Raw genomic sequence first — 13,264 nt, 5'->3', positions numbered from 1 at the left:
AACTTCACCTTGTCATACCGCACAGGTTCAAACACATCAAAGCCGATGCCCTGTCCCGACTCCACGATTCAGGAGAGGTTCCTATCCTGTGTGGTCCCATCATACTGCCCTCTCGAATCGTTGCCCCCATGCTCTGGGCCATAGATGTGGACATCCGGCAGGCTATGGAGAGGGAACCCGTACCAGCTACCTGTCCTCCGGAGCACACCTACGTTCCCACGGAGGTAAGGGATCGGCTTTTGACCTGGGTGCACACATCCGTTGCCGCTGGACACCCAGGTATCACCCGCACCACTCAATCCATCTCCATTAAGTACGGGTGGCCCACCTTGGCGCAGGACGTCTCCCGCTACATCAACTCCTGCTCCGTATGTGCCCAAACCAAGTCTCCCCAGAACGCACCAGCAGGGAAACTCCTTCCCCTCCCCGTGCCTCAGTGGCCTTGGACCCATCTGTCGATACAGTTTGTCACTGATCTTCCCCTGTCTGATGGTTTCACCACTGTTATGGTTGTTGTGGACAGATTCTCAAAATCCTGCCGTTTTATCCCTCTCTCTGGTCTCCCTACTGCTCTCCAGGTCGCTGAGGCACTGTTTCAGCAGGTCTTCCGGCACTATGGCCTTCCAGAGGATATCGTCTTCGACCATGGTCCCCAATTCACGTCACGTGTATGGAGAGCCTTCATGGAGAAGCTGGGGGTCATGGTCAGCCTCACATCTGGGTACCGGCCTCAGTCCAACAGGCAGGTGGAAAGGACCATCCAGGAGATGGGGAGGTTCCTGAGGAGTCAGGACCGGCAGATGTAGTGGGCCCGGTATCTTCCCTGGGCGAAGTATGGCCTGAACTCACTTCGTCATTCCTCCACCGGGTTGTCTCCCTTCCAGTGCATCCTGGGGTACCATCCGGCCCTGGCTCCGTGGACCATGAGCCAGATCGAAGCCCCTGCGGTGGATGAGTGGTTCCGGCACACAGGGGAGGTTTGGGAAGCTGCCCACGTGAGGCTCCAATGCGCTGTCCAGTGCCAGAAGGAGCAGGCGGACCGCCACTGCAGTTAGGCACCCGTTTTCCATCCTGGTGATTGCGTCTGGCTCTCCTTAAGGAACCTCCTGCTTCGCCTGCCCTGCCGGAAGCTGAGCCCCCGGTTTGTGGGGCCATTCAAAGTCCTCCGGAGGGTCAATGAGGTAACTTATCGATTACAGCTTCCCAATGACTACCAGATCTCACCCTCTTTTCACATCTCCCTCCTCAGGCTGGTGGTTCCTGGTCCCCTGGCTGATGCCGTCCCCCACGACACCCCTCCGCCTCCCCTGGACATCGAGGGTAGTCCAGCCTATGCTGTCAGGTCCCTCCTGCACTCCAGATGTCTTGGGGGTCGGTACTGTAACGTCCCCTCCGGCTACCCCTCTCCGTCGGTCTATTAACCACCGGTCCTGGAAACCCATCATTACGCACACCTTGCAACCTTCATTACATACACCTGAGCCTCATTAGGCACACCTGGACTTCATCACCTCCCTGATTACCTCCCCTTTATATCACCCACCAGGCAACATGTTAAACTTGTTTCTTGTTTTGTATCGTTCATGTTCTTCATTATTAAACTCACTAACTGCACTTGCTTCCTGACTCCCTGCATCTACGTTACACACCCCATGTTCAAGAATGGCCTTTTTCGCTTTATTCAGATTACAACCTCTCACTTTCGGTTATTTGAAAATGAAATAATCTCCAAAATATTGCTATTTTTAAAACAAGCCATAGAAAGTTGGTTGCAATTTCAGTTTAATCCACCAGAAAAGACAGAACAAAAAATATTGTGGTTAACCTCTTAAGGATTGGACTCTTTTTTTTCAATTTTTGCCGAAAATGACATACCCAAATCTAACTGCCTGTAGCTCAGGACTTGAAGCAAGGATATGCATATTATTGATACCATTTGAAAGGAAACGCTTTGAAGTTTGTGGATGTAGGAGAATGTTCTCCTTAATGTAGGAGAATATAACACATTAGATCTGGTAAAAGATAATACAAACAAAAAAACATGCAGTTTTCTTTTAGTTGTTTCTTTCATCAACTTTGAAATGCAATAGAAAGGCCACAATATAATATTGCAATTTAGATTTTTTAACCACTAGATGGCAGCAGTGTTTGTGCAAAGTTTCAGATTGATCCAGTGAAGCATTGCAATACTGGACTATTTTGTATCAAGTCTGCCCAAATGTGCAGAATTGGTCAATTTATATATTTTCAAGTACATAACTATAGAGAACATACAAAAATGATATGGTAATACAAAATGTAAGTTTACACACTCCCAGGAATGTCATACATGATGGATCATTAGCTTATACACTAACTTTCACACATCTAGATGGTCGGGTGGGGTGGGTGTGGAGCCAGAGACAGCAAGGGCTCAAACTGTAGAATCCAGTTCCTACATTTGAATTTAAAAATTGATTTTATCAAACAAAACGATGCTATATTTTATCTCTGGGACTCTCAGGATGACAAATCATAGCAAGATTACTGAATGAAAGTACATTCTTACCTTCAGAGGTGAATGTATCAAACCAGTTGCCGTGATAAGTTTTTTGTTGTTGTGCACTCTCCTCAAACAATAGCATGGTATTTTTTCACTGTAATAGCTACTAATTTAAGCTTTCTGCCCATATAAGACATGTCTATGTCCTGGAAAGTTTGCTGTTACTTACAATAGTCATGCTAATCACATTGGGCGCACGTTAGCTCAACCGTCCCGTATATGGGACACCGATCCCGTAGAGGTTAAACTAATTAATTAAAAAACCTTTTTCGAAAACATATTTCAAAAAGGTATAATCTTTGTAAATTATATCACAAATAGGACTGGTGGAGTTATGTCACACATGCAGCTAACAAAAATATATGGAAATGTCTGCTCTACCCAAAATTACAACCAACTAATTGCAGCAGTACTGCAAAAATGGAAGAGGCAAGTGGAAGGGGGAAAAAGTAAGGAACTTGTCTGTTGGTCCTGCATTAAATAACAAATTTGATTAAAGAAAATTGTGATAAATAAAACATTTACAGAGGTGCCACATAGATTGCAAAATAGTTGGGAAGAGATTTTCGATGTACCGATTCCATGGCACATGGTTGATGAACTGATACGCAAAACAACGGCGGATTCAAAACTTTGAATTTTTCAATGTAAATTATTATACTAAATTCTTGTTATATAATTTATATATGGGGGATACAACCATCCCAGCTCTGCAGATTTTGCTGCGAAGAGACAGAATCATTAGATCATTTGTTTTGTACTGTCCGTATGTAGCTTGTTTTTGGTCGCAGGTCCAGGAATGGTTGAAAAAGTGCAACATATACCTGGAGCTAACTCTGCAGATAGCACTACTGGGTGATTTGAAAAGTCATAGTCAATCTATCAATAAAATAATAATACTTTAGCAAAAATGTTTATCTTTAATTTATAATCTGTACAAACTACGAGAATAGAAAGGTTCAGAACTTTTGTGAAACATCATAGCACAGTTGAAAAATATATGTCAAAAACTGTCACGATCGTCGAACAGAGATGAGGACCAAGGCGCAGCGTTGCAGGCAAACATACTCTTTATTAGAGACACGATCAAAACAACAAAACGAAAACGTGACAGTTCACGGTCTAACACAACAGACTAGAAACAAGATCCCACAAACTCTGTGGGGAAACAGGCTGCTAAAGTATGGTTCTCAATCAGAGACAACAAGCAACAGCTGAATCACGTTGCCTCTGATTGAGAACCACACTGGCCAACATAGAACAACAATACTAGAATGTGAAACCTAGAACAAAACACATAGACTTTACACACCCTGGCTCAACATATTAGAGTCCCCAGAGCCAGGGCGTGACAAAAACAAATAAAAATGGATGGTGTTAAGAGATAGATGGGAGGGGTTGAGTGGAGCTGAAGGGTGGAATTAAAAACAACAAGATGTAACTAATGTAAAATATACTGTGTCCGTAAAATATATATAGGTTCAGAACTTTTTTGAAACATCACAGTTAAAAATATATGGCAAAATAGAAATCAAACTGGATGGGCTTCAGAGATAGATGGGAGGGGTTGATGGTAGCTGAAGGATGGGATTAAAAACAAACAAAAGATAACTATTGTCAAATACATTGTGTCCGTAACATGTATATAGTATGTATAAGATGGAAGTAGAAGCCTAAGTATTGTTATCCATTAGTTTACTCCAATTAGCAGAGTGGTGGTAGGGTTAGGGGAAAATAATAAAGGAAAATATATTTTAAAAATGTATGTATATATATACCTTTGCCTTGATGACATCTTTGCACACTCTTGGCATTCTCTCGACCAAGGCCTGATTCACAAAGTACTGAGTAAAGGGTCTGAATAATTATGTAAATGTCATATTTCCGTGTTTTTTTTTGTTGGTCTTTGACATTATGGGGTATTGTGTGTAGATTGATGAGAGAGAGAAAAAATACTATTTAAGCAATTTTAGAATAAGGCTGTAACGTAACAAAATGTGGGAAAAGTCAAGGGGTTTGAATACTTTCAGAATGCACTGTAATTCCAGAGAAGCCTGTGTTTTGAGGATTTATTGGCAAGACTTGGTTAGGCCCAAGACGAAGTCGAGAGCTGGCAAACTGTGCCAATATATCCTCCAAAGACCGCCTTCGAGGGCATATTCAAATAATGATTTACATATTTTCATTAAAAACGTTATTTTGGTGAATTTATTCATACTATTTCATCCTTCCATGATATATAGTCCCAACACAAATCTAGGGTTGCTACCCAAGCCGGCAGGTCATTTGTTGTATTGGTTCGATTGCCAGAGAAGCGACCCAGTTGTTCAGTCTTTTTGTTCTGTATCAGTTGTTCTTACTAAATGTCATTACCATAATGGCTGGCAACGTTCTTATCCCTTGCTTGCTAGCTAGCCAACTACGGCTAATTTACAGTCAAGTCAAAAAGTGCAGCCAGAATAACAGCAAAGTAGCATCATTTGCTTGCATAACAATGAGCTAATGAGGCGCGATTTCGCCTGGCATAGAAAATGTGCTCTCTCATCAGGACACTGTTGTTCAGAGGAGCTAGCCAACAACACAGCTAACACAATCACTTCAAACTGAAGCTGGAAAGACTGCAAACTAGCTGCACTTTGTTTCATTTTACCTTTTTTCAAATTACATTTCTTTGTATATATCCATAAAAATTATTCATGGTTTCGACTGGTTGAGAAATGCTGCCTGCCTGTCTGTCTCCTCCCGACTCCGAACACATTAATTACTATGGGTAAACTGGAGATCGAATTTGAATATTGAAACAATGTTGCAAATGTCGGAGAGACAGACAGCAAGGTTTATACAAACCTCGGCTGTTGAAAATGTTAGTCTAAAAGAAATGTGAGATGATATCCAGATGCTTTTTTTAGTGGAGATCAAGTTCATAAATTGCTTGTCTGAGCTGATGAGACAGCGCAGTCAGATGGAACTGAGTAAATAGGCATTTTAACATCATAGATTTAGCTGGTGTTAACTTGTGGAATAGACACCGGCTGGAATGCGCTTTTAACAAATCAGCATTCAGGATTAGACCCACCCCTTGTATAATTAAGTGATAATGCCCGAAAAGCTGGTGTATCCTCCAAACACCGGCTTCGAGGGCATTATCACTTTTATTTATTTTGTATTTATCCTTTACTTTATATGGGAGTCATACTGAGACCAAGGTCTCTTTTACAGATGAGCCCTGAATTACAGAAATTACAGAAAATACACACATCAAAATATAAATAAAACAAAACACATTCATCACTAATAAGGTCCTCAATCAGTTTTAGAAAAATTGCATTCATTACTAGGTATCTAAACTATTTTATTTTTCCTGCGCGAACAAGCTACAGTATGCCTACTGTTATCCTACTGGCAACACACAGCATGTTCTACTGCTCAGATGACGTCATTTTCCTGAAGCGATATTTTAGGAAAAAACAGCGGAGCCCTCATTTTAGGCTGCCAATACCTGCCTGGGCGCTTCTGCTATTTAATACTATTACGCAACATCATAGTTCTGCTACTGAAGTGCCGAACACAAGATCAAGTACAGTACCCTACCAACAATGAAAGAGCAGAGCATAAGTGCTCTTTCGTTTTTTTATGTTGATTGTGAGATGGTTGCATACTAGGAGATTAGGTAATTTTCCAAAGAGAGAATAGCTTTCCCCACTTTAGGCATAGGTTTTCTCCACTTTCCGCATATAATTGATTCACTTTACGCACAGGCTTTCTCAATTTTACGCATAGGCAATTGTTAACAGAACATATCATATGGGAAAAATACTACTTTAATTTCACTTTAGCTGATTCAAAATGAATATGTATTACCTCACAAGTATCAGAATGATCCACTGGAGTGCAGTAGACAGTGTGTCTTGGCTTGCTCCAAAAATATCACCGATAGTGGGTGGCACATAATCTTTGCCTGGTGAGACCCTTGGCGAGCTGTCCTGAGAATGGTCTAATGCCATGATGAAAGCATCTGTCATGTCCCGGATGGTGCTTGACTGAATGGTCTTTCGATGCTCGACAACTTTACTAACGATAAATTTACTGAACTCCTGATTGAGCGCTTTAAAGTTTTCAAATATGTTTTTTATTGGGTTGGGGAAATACTGGAGCCAAGGCATCACATCCACGATGCTTCCAGCCCCCACTGTTTGGGTGAATTGATAATTTCGTCCCACCACTTGCGCAAACTCAGCGTCGTCGTATGAATACCTCTTTCCAAAGCACACGGCTGTCATTACGTTAGCGGTTGATACCACCAAGTATGTCATCGGCTGGAAATATTGGTGCTCTTTAGTTTTTACCAGGAAAAGATGGAGCAGCTCCCTAACTTCGCAGACAACGTGGTTTTCGAAGGCCTTTTTGGTGTGCATGTTGCGGGTGGAAAACATCCGAACAGTAGATTGGGCCACTTTTCGGTGCACTTTCCACCATTCGCTAAATGTAGGGTGATATCAGGTAAAATGGGCCATCAGGTAAAATGGGCCATTTAAGGTTTGGGGGTCCCAGCCCCTCTGGAATTTAGAGCCAATGACTGCAAAGGATTTCAAACTGTTGTCATAACTGTACTTGACAAGTAACAGGTGATTTGATTGGTTCATGGTTGCTATGGTGGGCAGTGCAATAATTCAAATCAAGACTGCACCAGAAAGCTGCATGGTGAGTAGCCTGGCATACCAAATCTAACTAAACTATTATAAGGATGATAAATCTGTAAAAAACAACAACATGCCCATAAAAAACTATGCATAATATCTGTCTTGATGGCATCAATCAGAAATAATGTTGTTAGTTTGGTATATGAACATATTTTTGAAAAAGTGATGCTTTTTTGGGGGGCCCAATTTACCTTAACCCCTTGAGGTAAAATGGGCCACATGGTTTCAGCTAAAATGGGCCATCATTTGTGTCACTCACAAACACACATACACATGTGTTTGAGTGTGTGTGAGTGAGTTTGTGTGTAAGGGTGTGTGTTTGTGTTTGTATGTGTATGTACGTGCATACACACACACACACACACACACACACACACACACACACCATGACCCCCCCCAACAGTAATAATGGTAGTATTTTATTTACAGTGAGTATGGCAAACGAGAAGGAAGCGAGAGGAGAGGAGAGAGGGAGAAGGAAAGAGAGAGGAAGTGAGAGGAGAAGGAAGGATGAGAGAGGAGACAAGCAGAGGAGACAGGAAGTGAGAGAACAGGTGAGGAGAAAGGAATGCAGAGGAAATGAGAGGAGACAGAACGAGAGAAAAGAGAGGAGGAGCAAGGGACCAGAGAGGAAAGGATACAAAGATAAAACAGGGAGGGAAAGGAAGGCCAAACAACTACAATCTGTGGAAAGAGGAGAGGATGAAGGGTGCCTTAGATGAATACAGGGAGGGAGTGAAGAAAGGAATTACAGTGAGTGTGCACTTCTTATCACGAGCATGGGGTGTGCCGCGATCCACACTGCAAAGACGCATCAGCGGAAAGGTGACTGGCAGTGAACATGTGTCAGGGCGGAAGCCCTACCTTCCAGAGGAGGCGGAAAGGGAGCTTGCTGCCACCCTCAAGACATTGGCGCAGAGGGGTTTCCCTTCACAAAGCGTGATGTCCAGCAAGTGGCCTTTGATTTTGCAGCCAACAACGACATATCTGGTTTCTCCCTGACAGCAGGAAGGGCCGGATATTACTGGTTTCAGAACTTTCTAAAGCGAAACCCAGAGCTTGGGATGCGCAAGCCAGAGGTCCTGTCTGCAGCACGGGCTGCTGGACTTAACAAAGAGGTGGTTAGCCAGTGGTTTAACCAGTATGAGAACCTTTTGGTCGAGCTGGGTATTGAGGGCACACCGTCACATATATGGAACTGTGACGAGTCTGGGCTTCAGGACCAGTTCAGTTCGACAAAGGTTGTTGGACAGGTTGGCCAGCCATGTGTGGAGGTGTGTGCCGGAGAGAAGGGGGAGACAACAACTTGTCTGGCAGCGTTCAATGCAGAAGGTACATACAGTCGAACAATAATTATTTTTAAGGGGAAGCGTGTTCGTTCTGAGTGGCTACAGGGATGCCCGGAGAACACCAGCGTAAGGTGTTCAGACAATGGCTGGATTACCTCTGACCTCTTTCTGGAATGGGGTCAAATGTTCATTCAGTCCCTCCCCAGGGATGACCCCAGGCCCCATCTTCTCCTCCTTGACGGCCACAGTAGCCACGTCTATAATCTGGAATTTATTAAGCTACTGAAAAGCAAGAATGTGCACATCATGTGCTACCCTTCATTTGCAAAGACTGTGTTTGAAAAGTTTTCACACAAACATATCAGTTAATAATTTGGAATGTGAATTTTTGTATTTTTGTGAATGCACATTTTGTTCTAAATGTGTTGTTCACACACACACACACACACACACACACACACACACACACACACACACACACACACACACACACACCACTGACAGTTCACTGATCTATGCTGTTCCAAAATTGATTTTTTTAATTGCACATTTGAATATGTGGGTTTGCACCCAAAATGTTTTTGAATGGCACATATGAATTTTTGTTTAATGCAGTTTAAATGTTATGTGGCTGTATAAGCAACTGTGTTTTAAAATTAAAATTGATGATAAATGACTATTTCCCTTTGGAGTTTGACTGGCCCATTTTACCTGAAGCTGTGGCCCATTTTACCTGAAACTGCTCATGCAACAAATGTTGGCAGAGCTGATGTTTCAAGAACTGTAGGGCCTAAATAATTATATTTTATTAAATAATTTCAACACAAAATTATCAAAAACAGTCATTATTAATCATAAAAACACATGGAAAAGGCATATATGGTATTGTATTATTGTCCCAAACGATTTACCAAAAAGTGGCCCAATTTAGCTGATGTCACCCTACCAAAAGCAATGCCATCGCCATTGGAAACGTATTGAAACGAGGCAAAGTCCGGTCTGCCTGCGAAATCAAATCCCTTTTTGATGAGCGCCTGCCTGATTGCGTCACCATTCAGTACCACAACGTCCCGGCAGCCGAGTTTGATTTGAAAGACATCCCCATATTTCCGTGACATGCGAGACAAATAGAGGTGAGGAGTGTTGCCAAGCTCTACTGCGTTCCCAATGACCGGCCAAGCGAACGGTCCAGGCGGGCTGTGCACGTCCCAGTTCCGCCTGATCCTGCGCCACAGAAGCATGGCAAAGAGAAAAGTCAAAGACGCCAATAATAGGCCACTCGGTGGCGTTGGCAAGTCCATTATGGAGCCTAGAGAAAGCAATAAGTTAGTTCTATAAAAATAATTAATTGATTATAGGGCAAAATACAAGTAAATTCAATAATCATTATTTTGAGACAGAAATATAGGCTAGTGGAAATATTATTACAGAACAAAATATGGCACAAAATGTAATGAGTCAAATACTGTGAATGAATAAGCACCACCTTGCAGTTAATTTGTTGCTTCTTCTAAGGAAAGAACAGCCTGATGTTAATTGTAGTCTGTCTGTTACTAATATTTTGATGAATAAGCTCCTGTCCCGTCGATGCCGATTGTAAGGCTACGTTTTAATGTAAACGCAAGAAGCGCGCTAATTAGGGCTCACTTATTTATATAGCGGATCCAGCTTGAAAGTAAGAATTATTGAATAATGAAATCCTCATAACCTGCGCAATAGACATAAAATAAATGCAGTTATTATGTCCAGTAACTTAATTTCTATTATCGTGCAGTTCCAGACCTTCCACTCTCCACATGTGAATAGCCTTCTGTTGTCCCAAGTTATGATTTATCATAAACAGAAGTGTCAAATAGCATCATAGCTCGTCAGCGTCTGAGTCGTGGTTTGTAGTAGGGGTGTCTGCTCCCCTCCCTCCCCCTTACTCTCTCTCTCTCTCTCTCTCTCTCTCTCTCTCTCTCTCTCTCTCTCTCTCTCTCTCTCTCTCTCTCTCTCTCTCTCTCTCTCTCTCTCTCTCTCTCTCTCTCTCTCTCTCTCTCTCTCTCTCTCTCTCTCTCTCTCTCTCTCTCTCTCTCTCTCTCTCTCTCTCTCTCTCTCTCTCTCAATTCAATTACATTCAATTTAAGGGCTTTATTGGCTGGGAAACGTATGTTAACATTGCCAAAGCAAGTGAAGTAGATAGTAAACAAAAGTGAAATAAACAATAAATATTAACAGTAAACATTACACTCAGAAGTTCCAAAAGAATAAAGACATTTCAAATGTCATATTATGTATATATACAGTGTTGTAACAATGTGCAAATAGTTAAAGTACAAATGGGAAAATAAATAAACATAAATATGGGTTGTATTTACAATGGTGTTTGTTCTTCACTGGTTGCCCTTTTCTTGTGGCAACAGGTCACAAATCTTGCAGCTGTGATGGCACACTGTGGTTTTTCACCCAGTAGATAAGGGGGTTTATCAAAATTGGGTTTGTTTTCGAATTCTTTGTGGATCACTGTAATCTGAGGGAAATTAGTTAGGAAGTTAGGAGGTTAGGACGTGCAGCTCAGTTTCCACCTCATTTTGTCCACCTCATTTTGTCTCAGCTCCAAGTGATTTTAATTTAGGAAATCTGTTCTCAAGTATTCCCACACAAACTAGAGAGAAATATGTGATCATATACAAATGTAAGCAAGGTTTGAAACTATTATGTTTTAGTCAAATGTGATATCTCTTTGGGATTCTTGCGGTGAAATTGCAGTCTACAAATTATTTGTAAAAGTGATGGTTAGTGTCTGATGAAATCTATTGTTTATTCAAATTCAATAGCATTCAATATCTTATCATGCAGCAAATGAGAGAGGACTTATTTAATTTGAACGGTGTTCAATTTACGCAAATAATGCTTGGGTGTAGGGGCCTACTCATCCATTCTTTCAAATGATCTGATATTTTAATTTATTAAGGATGTTATATGAATTTCTGTAATTTGCAGTTGAGCTAAATTCAGGGGACAAATTACAAATGGATCTAACAAGTATTTTTCATGTGCTATAAATAAAAAAGGGTCCTAATGTGTTTAGCCTACATAGGCTACAGCGGATCATACAGATTAATAGAAATCAACATTTTTGTAGACTGACTGGGTTTTTCTTGTAGTTTTCTTTCTTATTATACAGGCATATAGCCTACAATTTTCAACAAGTAAAATATGTCAGTATTCATTTATTATTATTATTATATTTTATTATTAATTAGGCTATACAACAATTATAATGGTAATAATTATTAATAATAACCATACATTATTATTATGAATCATTATAAGTCTATTGTTTTATTCCCTTATTGAGGCCTGATGATATAGGCCTACATGACAGAGACCGGGTTTCAACAGAACCGGATTTCAAGCATCCATGCAATAACTTTGTAACTGTTCATCCCGCACAGTCATCTTATTTCCATGGAAAAATACCCTTTGAATGACCAAAACATCACACAATATTTCTATGCTATTAAAATGCTCCGATTTGAAGGAAATTGTACATTTTCTCTCATCACTAACTATCAGGGAGCCTGAAAGAATGGGCTGAGTGGGTGGGGAGCTTATATTCATGAGCTCGCCTTGACTGACAGCTCTTTGAAACGCCCTTGTGGTCATTGCCAGGTAACAAGGTAAACAATGGGCCACATGTCATTCAGAGCCTAAAAGTATGCCTCAACCCATTTGCTCTGCAAAATGCTCTCATGGTCAACAGAGCTAGGCCAGTTGAGAACAAGTTCTCATTTACAACTGCGATCTGGCCAAGATAAAGCAAAGCAGTGTGATAAAAACAACAACACAGAGTTACACATGGGATAAACAAAAACATACAGTCAATAACACAATAGAAAATCTATATACAGTGTGTGCAAATGTAGTAAGTTATGGAGGTAAGGCAATACATGAGGTCACCAATCCCATATTTCTGCTCATTGATTAAAGAGTCACTTTAAGGAGGCTGAAAAGATTTGGCATGGGCACTCAGATCCTCAAAAGGTTATACAGCTGCACCATTGAGAGCATCTTGACTGGCTGCATCACCGCCTGGTAAAGCAATTGCTTGGCATCTGACCGTAAGGCACTACAGAGGGTAGTGCGTATGGCCCAGTGCATCACTGAGGCCAAGCTTCCTGCCATCCAGGACCTATATACTAGGCAGTGTCAGAGGAAGGCCCAAACAAATGTCAAAGACTCCAGCCACCCAAGTCATAGATTGTTCTCTTTGCTACCGCACGGCAAGCAGTACCGATGCTGGAACCAACAGGACCCTGAACAGCTTCTACCCCCAAGCCATAAGACTGCTAAATAGTTAGTTAAATAGTTAACCAATAACTACCCAAACTATCTGCATTGACCCTTTTTGTACAAAATTTTTTTGACTCATCACATACGCTGCTGCTACTGTTTATTATCTATCCTGTTGCCTAGTCACTTTATCCCTACCTATATGTACATATCTACCTCAATTACCTCGTACCCCTGCACATCGGCTCAGTACTGGTACCCCGTGTATATAGCCAAGTTATTGTTACTCATTGTGTATTTATTATGACTTTTATTATTACGTGTTATTACTTTTCTATTATTTCTCTATTTTCTTTCTCTCTGCATTGTAGGGAAGGGCCCGTAAATAAGTATTTCACTGTTAGTCTACACCTGTTGTTTACGAAGCATGTGGCGAATAAAATTTGATTTGATTCGCT

At 41.4% G+C, this 13,264-nt stretch overlaps 1 protein-coding gene across 1 annotated transcript in view; it reads right to left on the bottom strand.

The window, feature by feature from the left end:
- The window catches only part of LOC121582677 (cytochrome P450 1B1-like), a 36,313-nt gene extending 26,481 nt beyond the window's left edge, over positions 1–9,832 (bottom strand). The window contains exons 1-2 of the mRNA XM_041898662.1: positions 9,477–9,832; positions 6,404–7,030 (exon numbers count right to left, since the gene is read on the bottom strand). Coding sequence (XP_041754596.1) covers positions 6,404–7,030; positions 9,477–9,832 — 983 coding nt within the window. The remainder of the gene's footprint in view (positions 1–6,403; positions 7,031–9,476) is intronic.
- Between the last annotated feature and the right edge of the window lie 3,432 nt (positions 9,833–13,264).

The sequence above is a fragment of the Coregonus clupeaformis genome, chromosome 1, assembly GCF_020615455.1.
Source record: "Coregonus clupeaformis isolate EN_2021a chromosome 1, ASM2061545v1, whole genome shotgun sequence".
NCBI classification, from domain to species: domain Eukaryota; kingdom Metazoa; phylum Chordata; class Actinopteri; order Salmoniformes; family Salmonidae; genus Coregonus; species Coregonus clupeaformis.
The sequence above is the reverse complement of the archived record's forward strand: the minus strand, read 5'-3'. Positions and strand labels throughout refer to the sequence as shown.